The 13,299-nt window shown below is 33.4% G+C and overlaps 1 protein-coding gene across 1 annotated transcript; it reads right to left on the bottom strand.

Moving 5' to 3' along the window:
* Window positions 1-10,154: 10,154 nt before the first annotated feature.
* LOC145594145 (pectinesterase 1-like) lies at window positions 10,155-13,069 on the bottom strand. The gene is made up of 5 exons (XM_081650480.1): window positions 12,933-13,069; window positions 12,356-12,704; window positions 11,164-11,370; window positions 10,806-11,047; window positions 10,155-10,314 (listed from the first exon to the last, which is right to left on the bottom strand). Exons 1-5 carry the CDS (start codon window positions 13,067-13,069, stop codon window positions 10,155-10,157), a joined length of 1,095 nt encoding a protein of 364 aa, XP_081506606.1.
* Window positions 13,070-13,299: the final 230 nt, after the last annotated feature.

Genomic DNA, 13,299 nt, shown 5'->3' with positions numbered 1-13,299 from the left:
AGATTATTATGTTTGATTTGCAAGATGATTGGTATAGATATTTAAAGGTGGGTATATTTTATTACTGTATTATTATTATTACTTTTTTTTATTATTATTTATATAAGGTGTTTGGTTGATTGAACAAAAAAAAAAAAAAAAAAACTAAACTACTCCCTCCGTCTTTTTTTTTTTTTTTTTTTTTTTTAAGTATTACAGTTTGACCGACACATAATTTTAGATAATTTAATTGACATAAATAAAATAAGACGTAAGTGGGGTAGTTAGAGTATTAAAAAATTGTAAAGAAAAAAATAGTGGGTTTAATAGTTTATTGAAAATAATGAATGTGAGAGGAAAGATATACTCCCTCCATGTTTTTTTTAAGCGTTACACTTTGACCGGCACATATTTATAAGCAATTTAATTGACTTAAATAAAATAATAGGTAAGTAGGGTAGTTGGAGTATTAAAAAATTGTAAAAGAAAGGTAGTGGGGTTAATAGTCTATTGAAAAGTAATGAATGTGATAGAAAATATATAATTAAAAAAAAAACAAAATAGTTGCGGGTTTAGATGGGGATCATGAGAGGAGAGAGATATAATATTTTAATGTTGTTTTTTGTCAAAAAAAAAGGAAGTGTAACACTTATTAAAACACGGTCGGATTTAGTAAGTGTAACACTTAAAAAAAAATACGGAGGGAGTAATAAAAAAGTAGTAATGGGTTTGGGTGGGACCAAGAGAGGAGAGAAATATAATGTTACGTAGTTTAATGTAGCTTTTTGCCAAAACGGAAAGTGTAACACTTATTAAAACACGCCCGAATTTGATAAGTGTAACACTTAGAAAAACACAGAGAGAGTTTCAATTATGAGTGTTTATGAATACCCGACCCGCTGTATTTAGGGCCTGTTCATATTTACTGAATTGAGCTGAACTGAACTGAGCTGAACTGAACTGATTGGAACTGAACTGAACTGAACTGAACTGATTGGAACTGAACTGAACTGCACTTAACTGAATTGAGCTGAAATGAATATTTTATGTGAGAGAGAAATTAAGAGCTGAACTGAACTGAACTGATTGGAACTGAACTGAACTGATTGGAACTAAACTGAACTGAACTGAAATTAAGTAAATGTGAACAGGCCCTTAGCCGGGTAGTTGTAGGACCGAATTTTCGGACTTATGGGTTTTGATTAGATGATCATGGCTTCATGAGGTATGTTTCCTTAATTAGGCATACACTTGCAATGACTTCGGTGTTGTTTGTTTGGAAAATAATTTCATTGGAAATGGAATTTCTTAGGAAGTACTATAATGAAGAACGATTTTCGTAGAAATTGCTTATTTATAAATTAATTTTCTAATTACGTCTGTTAGTGTTGTCCACGTAGGATTGGTACTAGGTTCGAGTTTTTTTTTTTTTTTTTTTTTTTTCAGCTTGTCTTGTGTGTGGATGGCCACACCGTGTAGCCACTTATAAAAGAACAAAATAACCCCTATAATACTGACTAAGTAACGAACCCCTATAATATGGACTAAGTAATCCCTATAACACTAGCCGAGAAACCCTATAACATTGACAAAGTAACCCCTTTAACACTGACTAAGTAACCCCTATTACACTAACGAAGTAATCTCTGCCACACGGTGTGGCCAGCCACATATAAGACTTTGTGTGTGTGTGTGTTTTTTTTTTTTTTTTTTTTTAAATTTCTGGTTCAGCAAAGAACCGCTAACGGTGATAATGGTTCTAATGTATAGAACCGCTAACACCATTAACGATTCTCTTATATAAACCGTAAATGGTATTAGCGGTTTATACTTGTGACACCAAATAAAGATTAATCTGTAAAATGTACACCAAAAAAAAAAAAAAAAAACCTGTAAAAATAAAGAGGCATAATGCCTATGACAAACCTATGAATCTATGATTACCCAACCAAAAATGCAATACAAAATACTTAAATTAAAAGTCTACATGCATTCCTCCAAGACAAAGTAAACGAACGTCGTCAAGCCGCTACTGTGGTGGTTATCGCTGGTGGTAGCTGCTATGGAGTATGGTGTTCGCTAATCGCTACTTTAAGTTCTAGGTGATCATCAATTGCATTTATTTTTTTTTTTTTTTTTTTTTTTTTTTTTTTTTTTTTTTTTTGCAGAAGTTAGAAGGACTTTTCGTAGTATAAGTTGCTGCCCTTTCCTTCCTTATAATATAAGTGTAAGTGGATATATTAGGAATATTATCATATATTTGTGATATTTATCGTATAGTTAGTTTCCTTGTTTATAGGCACAAGATATATCTTAAGAATATTATTTGCTAGATATTAGGAAACTATGTACTCTATATATTGGATGATCAATCAATGAATGAGGCTTAAGCTTTGAGCCACAATTAATCTGACATGGTATCAGTCGCTAAGGATTTCTAAAAGAAAAAAAAAACCGAAACAATTCAAATCACACCATGGCTGGTGTTGATCTACCACTGCCGCCTCCACCTCGCATAGACATCACATCCGCGTATTATCTAGGTCCTCACGACCGTCCCAGAGACTTCATCACTCCGACCCGCCTCCGTAGTGAAAATTATGATGAGTGGGCCGGAGATATTCAAACGGCGTTAGAGGCGCGACAGAAATTCGTTTTTGTAGATGGAACAATCAATACTCCTTCCTCTCCGTGCACTCAAACGGATTGGAACACTATACATGCCATGTTGATTTCATGGCTCATGAATACAATTGAACCAGAGGTCAAGAGTACTTTGTCGAAATACAAGGATGCAGAGCGTTTGTGGGAGACCCTTAAGATGCGATTTGCAATTGTCAACGGTCCAAGAATGTTTTAAGGGGTTATTGGCACCGGATCCTGTTCAGAACCGGTGCCCTTAATGGCAAAAAAAAATAAAAATAAATAAATAAATAAATGTTTTTTGCATTTTAATGTTGTCTTTAGAAATAAATAAAAAAAAGAATGTTTTTAGAAACAAAGAGCATGCAATATGCAGCTGCACAGTAGCATAACAGGAGCACAGAAGTAGTATCACAGCAACACAGACGCAGCAACACGACAACACAAAAGCAGAAGCAGCAGATGCAGCAGCAGCCTTACGAAGCGGCACGAACTATGATCTATGCACCAATGCTCCAGATATCTCCTTCTAGGCTATATGATCTATGAAGGAGTTCAGCTGCAACATAGTAAGCACTTCCCATGCACGATATCATTTAGTCTTTCATCTGCATTTATAACAAATATGCTCTGAAAATGGAAGATTTATGCGTTCCAATCTAGCTCTCTAACTAGAGATTATCCAAGTTAGCTCTCGTTACAACCCACTAGTATTGGAAACCTTGGACCATAACTAAGAACTAATCTTGTAACCACTAAGTTCCCAGCGGAGTCGCCACTGTGAGGAGGGTGTGCGCGTCGTAGGGGATCCTTCTCCTATATGCCCATGGTCCTTTAAAAAGCCTAGGACTTTACACTTGTTAGGTGTATTAGGATTTGAATTCCTAACTTTTTAGGGGACCTTGAATTAGAGTTGATTCTATCATTTACGTTTTTTTGTAAGAAACTAATAAGGAGTCGCCAATGAGTTTTAGGAAAACTCATAAACCTCATTCATACCTTTCTTCCAAGTAGAGTTCAAGGGATATTTAGCACTAATTAATTGATTGAAGGTTATTTAAACAATAAAAGAAATTGTGAATGATCTAAGTGCTTGGGAATTTATTAGTTTTCATTGCTAGATCTTCTTTAGAACACTTATGGATTCCTTCTTGTTCGGGAACCTCCATCGTAAGGACAAGTAATAAAAGGGGTGAGTGTTTAGGACAAGAGGGTGATTAGTAAACAAGTTCATAAAGTTTCTGCCAGCTTTTGAGGTTAATTTATGTGTGTTTTAGGCTTTGTATTAAGCCCCTATGCGTTTAGGAATTTGAACATTTTACCGCAACAGGTGGCACACGCATCTCAGAAGATCGCGCGCGCAAGTACTTCATCAGATGTGCTATTGTGGGCAGCACAAGTGGTCTTCTTGCGTATAGCTTTATGGTAAGAATCGATTCAGTATCTTAGAGAAATTCTGAATCTTTTGCCAGCGCAATCACTGAAGATCGCGCTGGGTGTCACGTGCAACTATTTGGGTTCCGCGCACCACGCTAGTGCAACTTCTTGAGTTTCACGTAGTATTATGGTAATATTTGATTCAATATTTTCACGAAATTTTGAATGTTCCGCAAGCGCATGATTGGAGATTGTGTTGGATCCCACACGCAACCGTTTAAGTTACACGTGCCACGCCAACGCGTTTCTTTGAGATGCGCATGACTTTTTTTGCAACAGCTTTAGATTTTAACCTAGGCGCCTCTAAGTTCGTCAAAATTAGGTTTAATCTCGGGATTAGGCCTAATTATTGATCGGGCTTATTTCAAATTGACTTTGGTTCATTTCGTTTTGGGTCAGGCTAGTTGTTTTGCATTTTCATGACTTAATCAGTAGTCCATAAGTATCCTTCACGTTGATCCAACACGAAGATAGTTTTATTTATCATTATAGCACTTTCGGTCGGGAAGAGGCCAAAAGTAGGTGTCTACACATTTGAGCAACTTTTAAATTATATTTTTGGGATCCTTTTATATCTACTATGTAATAACAAAAATAAGCTCAATATTTACTATTATCATCATGGTAAAAATCTTCTTGTTATAACATAAAAGTGCCTTAAAATCATATGTATCCAATTTATATTTCATATCATTTCATCTCATTGCCATAAACTTTTAAATTAATTGATTTATGATATATGAGTATGTTTGTACAAGAAAAATTAAAAATAAAAGGGGAAATTACTGCACAAAAAAATTACTCCCTCCGTCCCTGAAAGAACGATCCATTTGGGTTGATTACACGGGTATTAAGAAAGTTAATAAAAAAAAAAGTAAAAGTATATTGGAAACATAAATTTACATGGGTTTGTAAAAAAAATAGAGAGAGAAAGTAATAAAATAACATGGAAAATCAAATATTTATAGGAAAAATTGAAAACAATAACACAACCTTTGGCCGGTTATTTTTTAATAATACAACCTTTCGATTATTTCTTGGAAAATTTGTCAAAAATAACACCACCTTTCACCGGTCTTCCAAGAATAGAACGACCTTTGGATTATTTCAAAATAAAACGACCTTTGATGCACATCCGCCAAAAATAGAACGTAACCGGTTGGTAACCTGTTAAATAGGTTACTAGTGACACGTGTCACAATGTCATTGGTCAATTTTGTTTAACAATTTTTTTTAAAAAAACCTGAAAATAAAAAAAAAATAACTTAAATTTTTTTTTAAAAAAAACTGAAAAAAACCTCCCAGCCACCCTCACTGCCGGTGTCTTCCCCATAAACGCTGGCGGCCAAATCCACCTAACACGGCGCCAGCAGAGAGCCTCCTAACGGCGCCGGCAGCACAAAGACCTCGACCGGCCAACTTCTTCTACTAAACCACCTTCCTCCCACCCTAATACCCTGCTCTGTCGGTGCCCAAACCATCTCAATTGTGCCGGCGAACCCATTTCGCTCCTCTGACGGTCGTCTCCACCCCTTCCCCTCTTGAACCACCACCCAAAACACTAGAAAACCCAAAATCAAGTGGTGGTTGTGGTGGGTTAACTTAGAGAGTGAGAATAGTAGCTCAATGGCGTCATTGCATTTTTTTTCCACCTGGGAAATGGGTGGAGACGGCCTGCGGGGTGGTGGCAAAACGGGAAATGGGTTTGGCAGGGGCAACTGCTGGTGGGGAGATGAGTTTTTTCGAGAGGAGGAAGGGGGGTTTTAAGGTGGGGGAAGGTGGTTTAGGGGAGGGGCTGGTCAGGATGGGTCGGGGTACCGCCGGCGTCAAGTAAGGGACTCTGACCGCCGACGGTGGTGGGGTTGCTTTTGGCAAGGGGTGGGTTTTTTTTTCCAGTTTATTTTAGTTTTAATTTTCTTAAGAAAATTTTAAGTTTTGATTTTTAAAATCATTATTATTAAAAAAAAATGTTCAAATAAAATAACTTTTTCTAACCAATCACACATGGACACATGTCAAATATAACCTGTGAAACAGGTAACAGGTTTTTTGTTCTATTTTTAGCGGATGTGCATCAAAGGTCGTTTTATTTTGAAATAATCCAAAGGTCGTTCTATTCTTGGAAGACCGGTGAAAGGTGGTGTTATTTTTGACAAATTTTTCTTATTTCTTAATATTACAACCTTTGAGGGGTATTGAATTTTAACAGGCAAAAAAACTTGTAACCTGTTGAACAAGTTACCATGACACGTGTTATCATGTAGTTGGTTTGAAATTTAAAAAAACAATAAAAATAGATTTTATAATTTTAGTTAAAATTCTTTAACATTTAATTAACTATTAATTGGTTTAAAAAAAAAAAGAACTGTTAATTTTCTTAATAAAATAATTTTAATCAAATTAAATCCACCCAACACCCTGCCACCACCACTTCTCCCTCACCCCCTCCCCTGCTCTTCACCGGCCATCATCACCCAATCAACAACAGCGGCGCCAGCCGCCAGACCACCCTCGCATCTCCCTCACTCACAACCATGCATGCTCCCTCACTGCCACCACAGCAACACCACCTCCAAGCACCACACTTTCCCCTTTGCTACACCCACAAACACCACCACATCAGCCACGATTAGCACCATCCAGCTCCCTTCACTGCTCCTACGCACTTCACCGCCACTTCACCGCCACCACTGCAGAACCCATTTGGGTTTCAGGTTTAACCCAGAAATCTCGTTTTCTGAGGTTTTGGGTTTTCTGGGTTAAGCCGATTTTTGGTTGTTTTAGGTGAGGGAATGGGGTTTATAGGAATCGAAAAACAGGTGAGGGGGTGGTTTCGAAGATGCGGTGGTCGGTAAGGGGTTGAATCGGAAGCGTTGCTCGTGAAGGTTGGTTGCGGTTTTCACTAGTTAATGTTTGTTTGGATGGGTGGTGCGTCGAGTAGGGGAGGTCGAAGTAACTATGGTCTATGGGTGGGGGTCGGCGGCAGCGGGTGATCCCGACGCGGGCGAGCCGGTTTCTGGGCTAAGGGAGAGGGGAGCTGTGTGAAGGTAGTGGGAGAGGGGAGAAGGAATGGTGGTAGTGGTGGCAGGGGTGGTGTTTATTTTTTTTTTTGAGGAAAGTTTTTTTTATTAATAATAATAAATGCATTTCTTAGTTTTATATATTTTAAATATTAAAAATGTAAAAAATATTAAATAAATTTTATAAAATTAAATAAAATTTACAAAACTAGTAAAACAACAACACGTGGCAACGTAACTTGTAAAAACAGGTTACCAACCAGTTTTCGCCTGTTAAAATTCAATACCCCCTAAATGTTGTAATATTAAAAAATAATCAAAAAGTTGTATTAATAAAAAAGAACCGGCCAAAGTTTGCAATTTTTCTATATTTATATGGGGAAGCTAATTTTGCACAAATATTGTTGCAAATTGGTGGGTGTTTTAATGCAAATGGGTCATTCTTTTTGGGACTAAAATAAGGCCAAATGTGTTGTTCTTTCAGGGACGGAGATAGTACATCATGTAGTTTATGATCGATGTCTATTATAATATCTATTAACTATTACTAAAACAGAAGATGTTGACGTCACCACTGCCCACGTGTCACTCTCTTAATAAAAAAATTCCCGCCTAAATGCAATGATGATGTCATCTTTTTTTTTTTTTTTTTTTTTTTTTTTTTTTTTTTGTAGAGCTGCTATATGTAACATTTTTGAAATTTAAATATTAGAAGCTTCTATGTTACAACTAAGACATATCAATTTATCGTAGGAAATTGAAATAGTTTTTAAATAGCACACTACTAAATGACCTCCAATATTGAACTACGAATTAAGTGGCATTGAACAAATACTATATCATTATTTTGATGAAAATAAAAAATTTTTAAAAATACATAATGTTCTTATTTCTTATTTATATTCATGTATAATAGCGATTTAGTTTTTAAATGTACAAATTAAAAATGGTTTTATATAAACCATATGTGCATCGCACAGGTTCTAACCTAGTATAGTTATAATTTTTGTCGGAAAAAACCTTTTAGCCTCTTTGTTGGGAAAACCTTTTAAAAAAATTTTGGCAACTAGAAACCAAATTGTAAATTTTTTTTGTTCAAGACAACCAAGACTCACATTCCGGCATTGACTTGGTTATTTCCGCATTGACTCCCCATGTACTGGTCACATGACCTTTTTTTTTTACTAATCCTACCCCTTTTCTTCTAATTTCCATCTAACCTCTATTGTTTTTAATCTACCCCCTTTTCTTCTAATTGTCCCCAATCTTCTCTCTCCTCTCTTCAAAAATGAGGTAATCTTCAACCTATTATCTATTTATCTGCCATGGCTTCAACCTAAATTTGCAAATTAATGAATGAAGATATGAAGTGAAGTTTATTTACATCTACCCTAAACAGTAAGTTTAATTAATTAATTGTATATAAATTAAATGATGTTTATTTCCTTTTCTAGGTATTATATTCTGAAATTTTGCTGCAATTGCCTGCCATGGGTAAGAACAAAGTAAGGAAGGAAGGAGGAAAGGAGTTGTGTCATGTTCTAAGAAGCTAAGGGAGACCAATTACAAAGTTATACATAAACCCAGATACTAGAATGGAGCCATGGATGCTACATAATTGAGATAAATAGATGTTGTTAGCGCAAATTAAAAGGGGAAAAAAACCCTATATATTCAAATATCTGCAAAATTTATGAACTAGGTAAAAATTACAGAACAATGTAAGTGTATCCGTGGTCGAAATTAATTGCCAAAAACAATTACTGCAATTAATTTAAACTACCATGCTTGGAAGACCGGCCTTCAATAAGAGAACAACCTAGCTAGTAAGAGAGGAGAGAGAAGATGGGGGTAGTTAGAAGAAAAGGGGGAAGATTAAAACAATACAGGTTAGAGGGAAATTATAAGAAAAGGGGTGGGGTTAGTAATAAAAAAGGTCATGTGACCTGCACATGGGGGTCAACGCCGGAAATGATCAAGTCAATGCTGGAATGTGAGCCTTGATCGCGGTCCTCTTTCATTCCCTTACCTCGGTTCCAAATTAAATAGAACATTTCCTTTATCACGTTTAATAATGTAAAAATTTAACCAAAAATATCTTTACTTATTATACTATTGTAAAAACAAATAATTATTTAAGTACACATTGAAATGAATCAAATCAAGATCCCACATGACTGCGTTTCTTTATATTTAGAATCACAAATGTTAGTAAAAGCTATGTTTATGAATATTAGTCAAAACATATCATCTAATTTGAACTGAGAAAGTATATGTCTCAATAATCCAAAGATATTATTGATGTAACTTATTCATCTCTATTAAATCAAAGTGGATTGCAATTAATATTCATGTGGTGTTTTAGGACAACGCGCCATCCACTCTTTATTTATATCTATTGCATTGTGACATTAAAAATTTTATTAACTGAGGGAAAATAATAGGAAAAGGGTGGATCTTTACCTCTATGGAGGTTATTAGTTGAAAGCAAAACATAAAATGAAGAAAAATTATAAAATATAATTAAAAGTCAATGTTTTATTAAACAAAACCTTTCCTTGTTAAAAGTCAACATTAGGGAAATCATAAGTAACTAACCCTACAATTAAGGGCTTGTTTGGTTAACATAGGAATTAAATTCCTATGGTAAATTGTATTTCATGGGAATATATTTCCTTCAAACAATTCATAGGAATTGGTATTAAGTTGTTTGGTTGTCATAAGGGAATTTGAAATTCATGGGAATTTTGAGTGACCAAGGGGGTGGTAGGTAATTAACTTCCCATGTTTTGTGGGAAGTCAAAATTCCCATGAATTTCCATTTCCTCCATTTTCACTTTTTGTGGTTTAACCAAACAACTACCCTATTTGCAAATTCCCATGAATTTTTATTTCCCACATTTTTGAAATTAAAGCTAACCAAACAACACCTAAGATAACCCTTCTACTATATTTTTTTTTTGACAAGGACCCTTGTACTATATCGAAATAGACTAACAAATTAAATGTCTTAATAATAGAAAGATATTTATCTTTTTTGTCGTTTTTCAATTTTGGCTAATAAGCTAACTTATTTCACACTTTAGGAGGCGGAAGTAGCCATTTAGCCGCATCAATATATTCCAAACTGATGAATGTTTTTGCTTCTGCTTCTGTTAATTTCTTGGTATATGGAACTCGTTTTGCAAGTGATGCACCAGGACCTTTGTTGTTATACTCTCCAAAGAATACAGTCCTACAAACATTCAATTTAATTATATTAATATTTTTACAGTATCATGTACTATAAGCTAGGGATTAGTCGCTTACTTTATTCATTCAAAATAGTACAAAAGAAATACATGTTACTATTACTAAGACAATGGGTAGATTGAATTATTTAAAAAGTTATACAAAATTGTATATATTGTATTTCGATGTATTTAAATTCATTATACCTTCAAAATAGAAGTTTATAGAAAAAAACTATACATTTTGGAGAATGACTTAAGGATTATTACTGAAATTGTTTATCTACTTCATATGTGATTTCATAACTTTTTAATTTTTTTTTTTTTTATTAATTTTCTTCCATTTACAATTTATTAGATTTTTTTTTTTTTTTTTTTTTTTTTTTTTTTTTTTTTTTTGGTAAAAAGTTGCAAAGGTGAACTAGATGATAGTATTGTGAAACCTTTAGATGATGTAAAAATTTAATTCCAATTGTAAAGAATAATAGATGCTTACTTTTGTACTTCTGGCCTTTTATTGTCAGACCATCCCTCGGGATTGACAACATCACTCATGGGACAATAGGAGAATACAACTCGAGCTGCCTCAAACCATGCTCTACCCAAAACAGCATGACCACCTGTTCCAGTCACTGGACAATGGACAAATGAATACCCACCTTCTCCATTTGGATTACTCCTTGCATGTGCAACAATCATTGCCATTTGATCACCCGATAGAACATGGAGCTCAGTATTCTGCAAATTAAATTATTAAATCAACTTTTTAGTGAGAATAAGGTGACTAATTATTTTCTATCGAATTATTAATTGATATCACTGTCCATATGAATCAAAGAGGTAAACTGTTTTACCAAGTATAAAGATCTTGCTTCACCAAATATAAAATCAACAGTCCCTTCAATATAACAATCCTTGAAGAAATGTTTTCCTTTATCATCACAAACAGTGTCTTGAAATCCCACAAATTTACAGTTATAAAATGCAGCTTTATCCCCGGATATTCTCATGGCAACGGCTTGAGCTCCCTTTCGTTTTCCATCCGGTCTAGGAGCAGCATTCTGTAATTATTAGACAAATTTATCAATGTAGTTTGATTTTTCGTCTAAAATTAAGCACTTTCAATCAAATGTCATATTGTCAACTAATTTGTTTAGTTTAGTTTAATTGATTTTATTTTATAATTATTCAACATAGTCATTAACTTAATTAGTAATATGATTCAAAACAATGACCATTCTAATATTTTTACTAATGGTTTCCTTCCCATTTTGTTCTACATTTCAACCTAAAGAAATTTTCATTCAAAAAATATTGTCAAGTTCAAAATATCATATTGTCTTTATACTTGGAACAATCTTGTGGTTGCATTAGCCAACAACACATAGTATTTTACAATCTTTAATTTTTTATTCTACCTTTTTTCTTAAATATATATGTTCCCATTTTGCTAAAGTTCAAATAATAAATATTTCTATCAATGTCGTTAATTTGTACTACAAAAAAACTTAAATATGGCATTATAAATTGGACATTAAGACGAAAAACCCTCACAAGTACTTTTATTTTTGTGTTATTATCTAGAGAAATAAGAATTTATACATATTATTTTCAAATGGGAGAAACATACAAAAACAAAGGAGAGAACTATGAAATCTATTTTATTTTTTGTCTAAATCACTATATTTATAGTTGCAAGGTACTTGAAATTGTATATATAGCTTAAAATTAAGTTAAGCCTATACAATAATTTGAATATTAGAATGATGAAAATTAATTAGGGTATAATCTATGATATTTGTATACATTAACTATTAATTATATCACGAATTTTCCCATGTAAAATAATATATTCTTTGATTCTTAATAAAAAACACTCTTTGTACCACTTGATTTCAGTTTATCTACTTGTATTATTGCTTAAAAATTTTTATTATCCCATTAGAACCATAAAAATGAAAAATAAAAATGCAATAATCTAGTATGTATAAATTTACGAGCATATGAAATCAAAATAATTAGTAATGAGAAGAATGAGCTGTATACCGAAACAATTATGTTTGAAGCAACAAAGTAATCTGACTCCACAATCAATGTTGCACTATCTACAGTCCCATATTCAGCAGCAGTACCAGCAAATGTTATAGTTGGCCTATTTTTAGGATCTGTTCCATAAAAAGTGATATATGATTTAAATCTATCAACTTTAATTTTTTCCTTATACTCTCCAGGACCAATTGTTATAATCACACGTTTTGTGTTTCCTATTTTAACATGTTTCACAGCATCTGATATTGTCTTAAATTTTCCACTTCCATCTTGTCTTACATCGATAGTTTCTACCCCACCACTTTCAGCTTCTACTACACTGGGTTCTAATGTTCCTCTCTGCGCACTACAAAATGAGAGAAATTTCTATAAGCACATGTTATATAAATTAATGTACAAATATAATACTTAATATAATTTTAATACTCTAAAATAATTATGAAAAGTAGCACATAATAAGATTACATCGGGCTACTTTTATACCTATCACTAATGACTATGACTAGTGTACATTAGTCGTTTATAAATGATATGCGACGATACATGAATAAGAAAATGAAATAAATTTGGATACCTAAAAGGTTTTACTGCAGCTTGAAACCAAGTATTAACTTCAGCATCGTTTTCTGGAATTAAAGTTTGTGCATTTATGGTTAAGGAAATATTTGCAAAAAGAAAACTTGCAAAAGCAAATATAAAAAACATCCCCATTTCTTTTATTTCTAGCTCCTCGGCTTATAAGTTGTTATGTTTGTATTGTGAAAAACGTTACCTTATATATATATAATTTGAACAGAAAGAAGAAAATTAAAAAGATACACAGAGGCAAAACAGATTCATCCCCAAGTAACAATGGTTCTGAATAAAAGACTATCAATCAAATGTTATAGTACTAAAAATAAATTTTTATCCTATATTAAGAAAAACTAATATCAATGATT

The sequence above is a fragment of the Chenopodium album genome, chromosome 19, assembly GCF_948465745.1.
Source record: "Chenopodium album chromosome 19, dcCheAlbu1.1, whole genome shotgun sequence".
Lineage (NCBI taxonomy): Eukaryota > Viridiplantae > Streptophyta > Magnoliopsida > Caryophyllales > Amaranthaceae > Chenopodium > Chenopodium album.
The sequence above is the reverse complement of the archived record's forward strand: the minus strand, read 5'-3'. Positions and strand labels throughout refer to the sequence as shown.

Coding starts and splice junctions, on each gene's coding strand:
- LOC145594145 (XM_081650480.1), bottom strand. CDS start 13,069: ATGGGGATGTTTTTTATATTTGCTTTTGCAAGTTTTCTTTTTGCAAAT. Junction 12,705..12,932: donor GCTGCAGTAAAACCTTTTAG/GTATCCAAATTT, acceptor CTCATTTTGTAG/TGCGCAGAGAGGAACATTAG. Junction 11,048..11,163: donor AAGCAAGATCTTTATACTTG/GTAAAACAGTTT, acceptor TTTAATTTGCAG/AATACTGAGCTCCATGTTCT.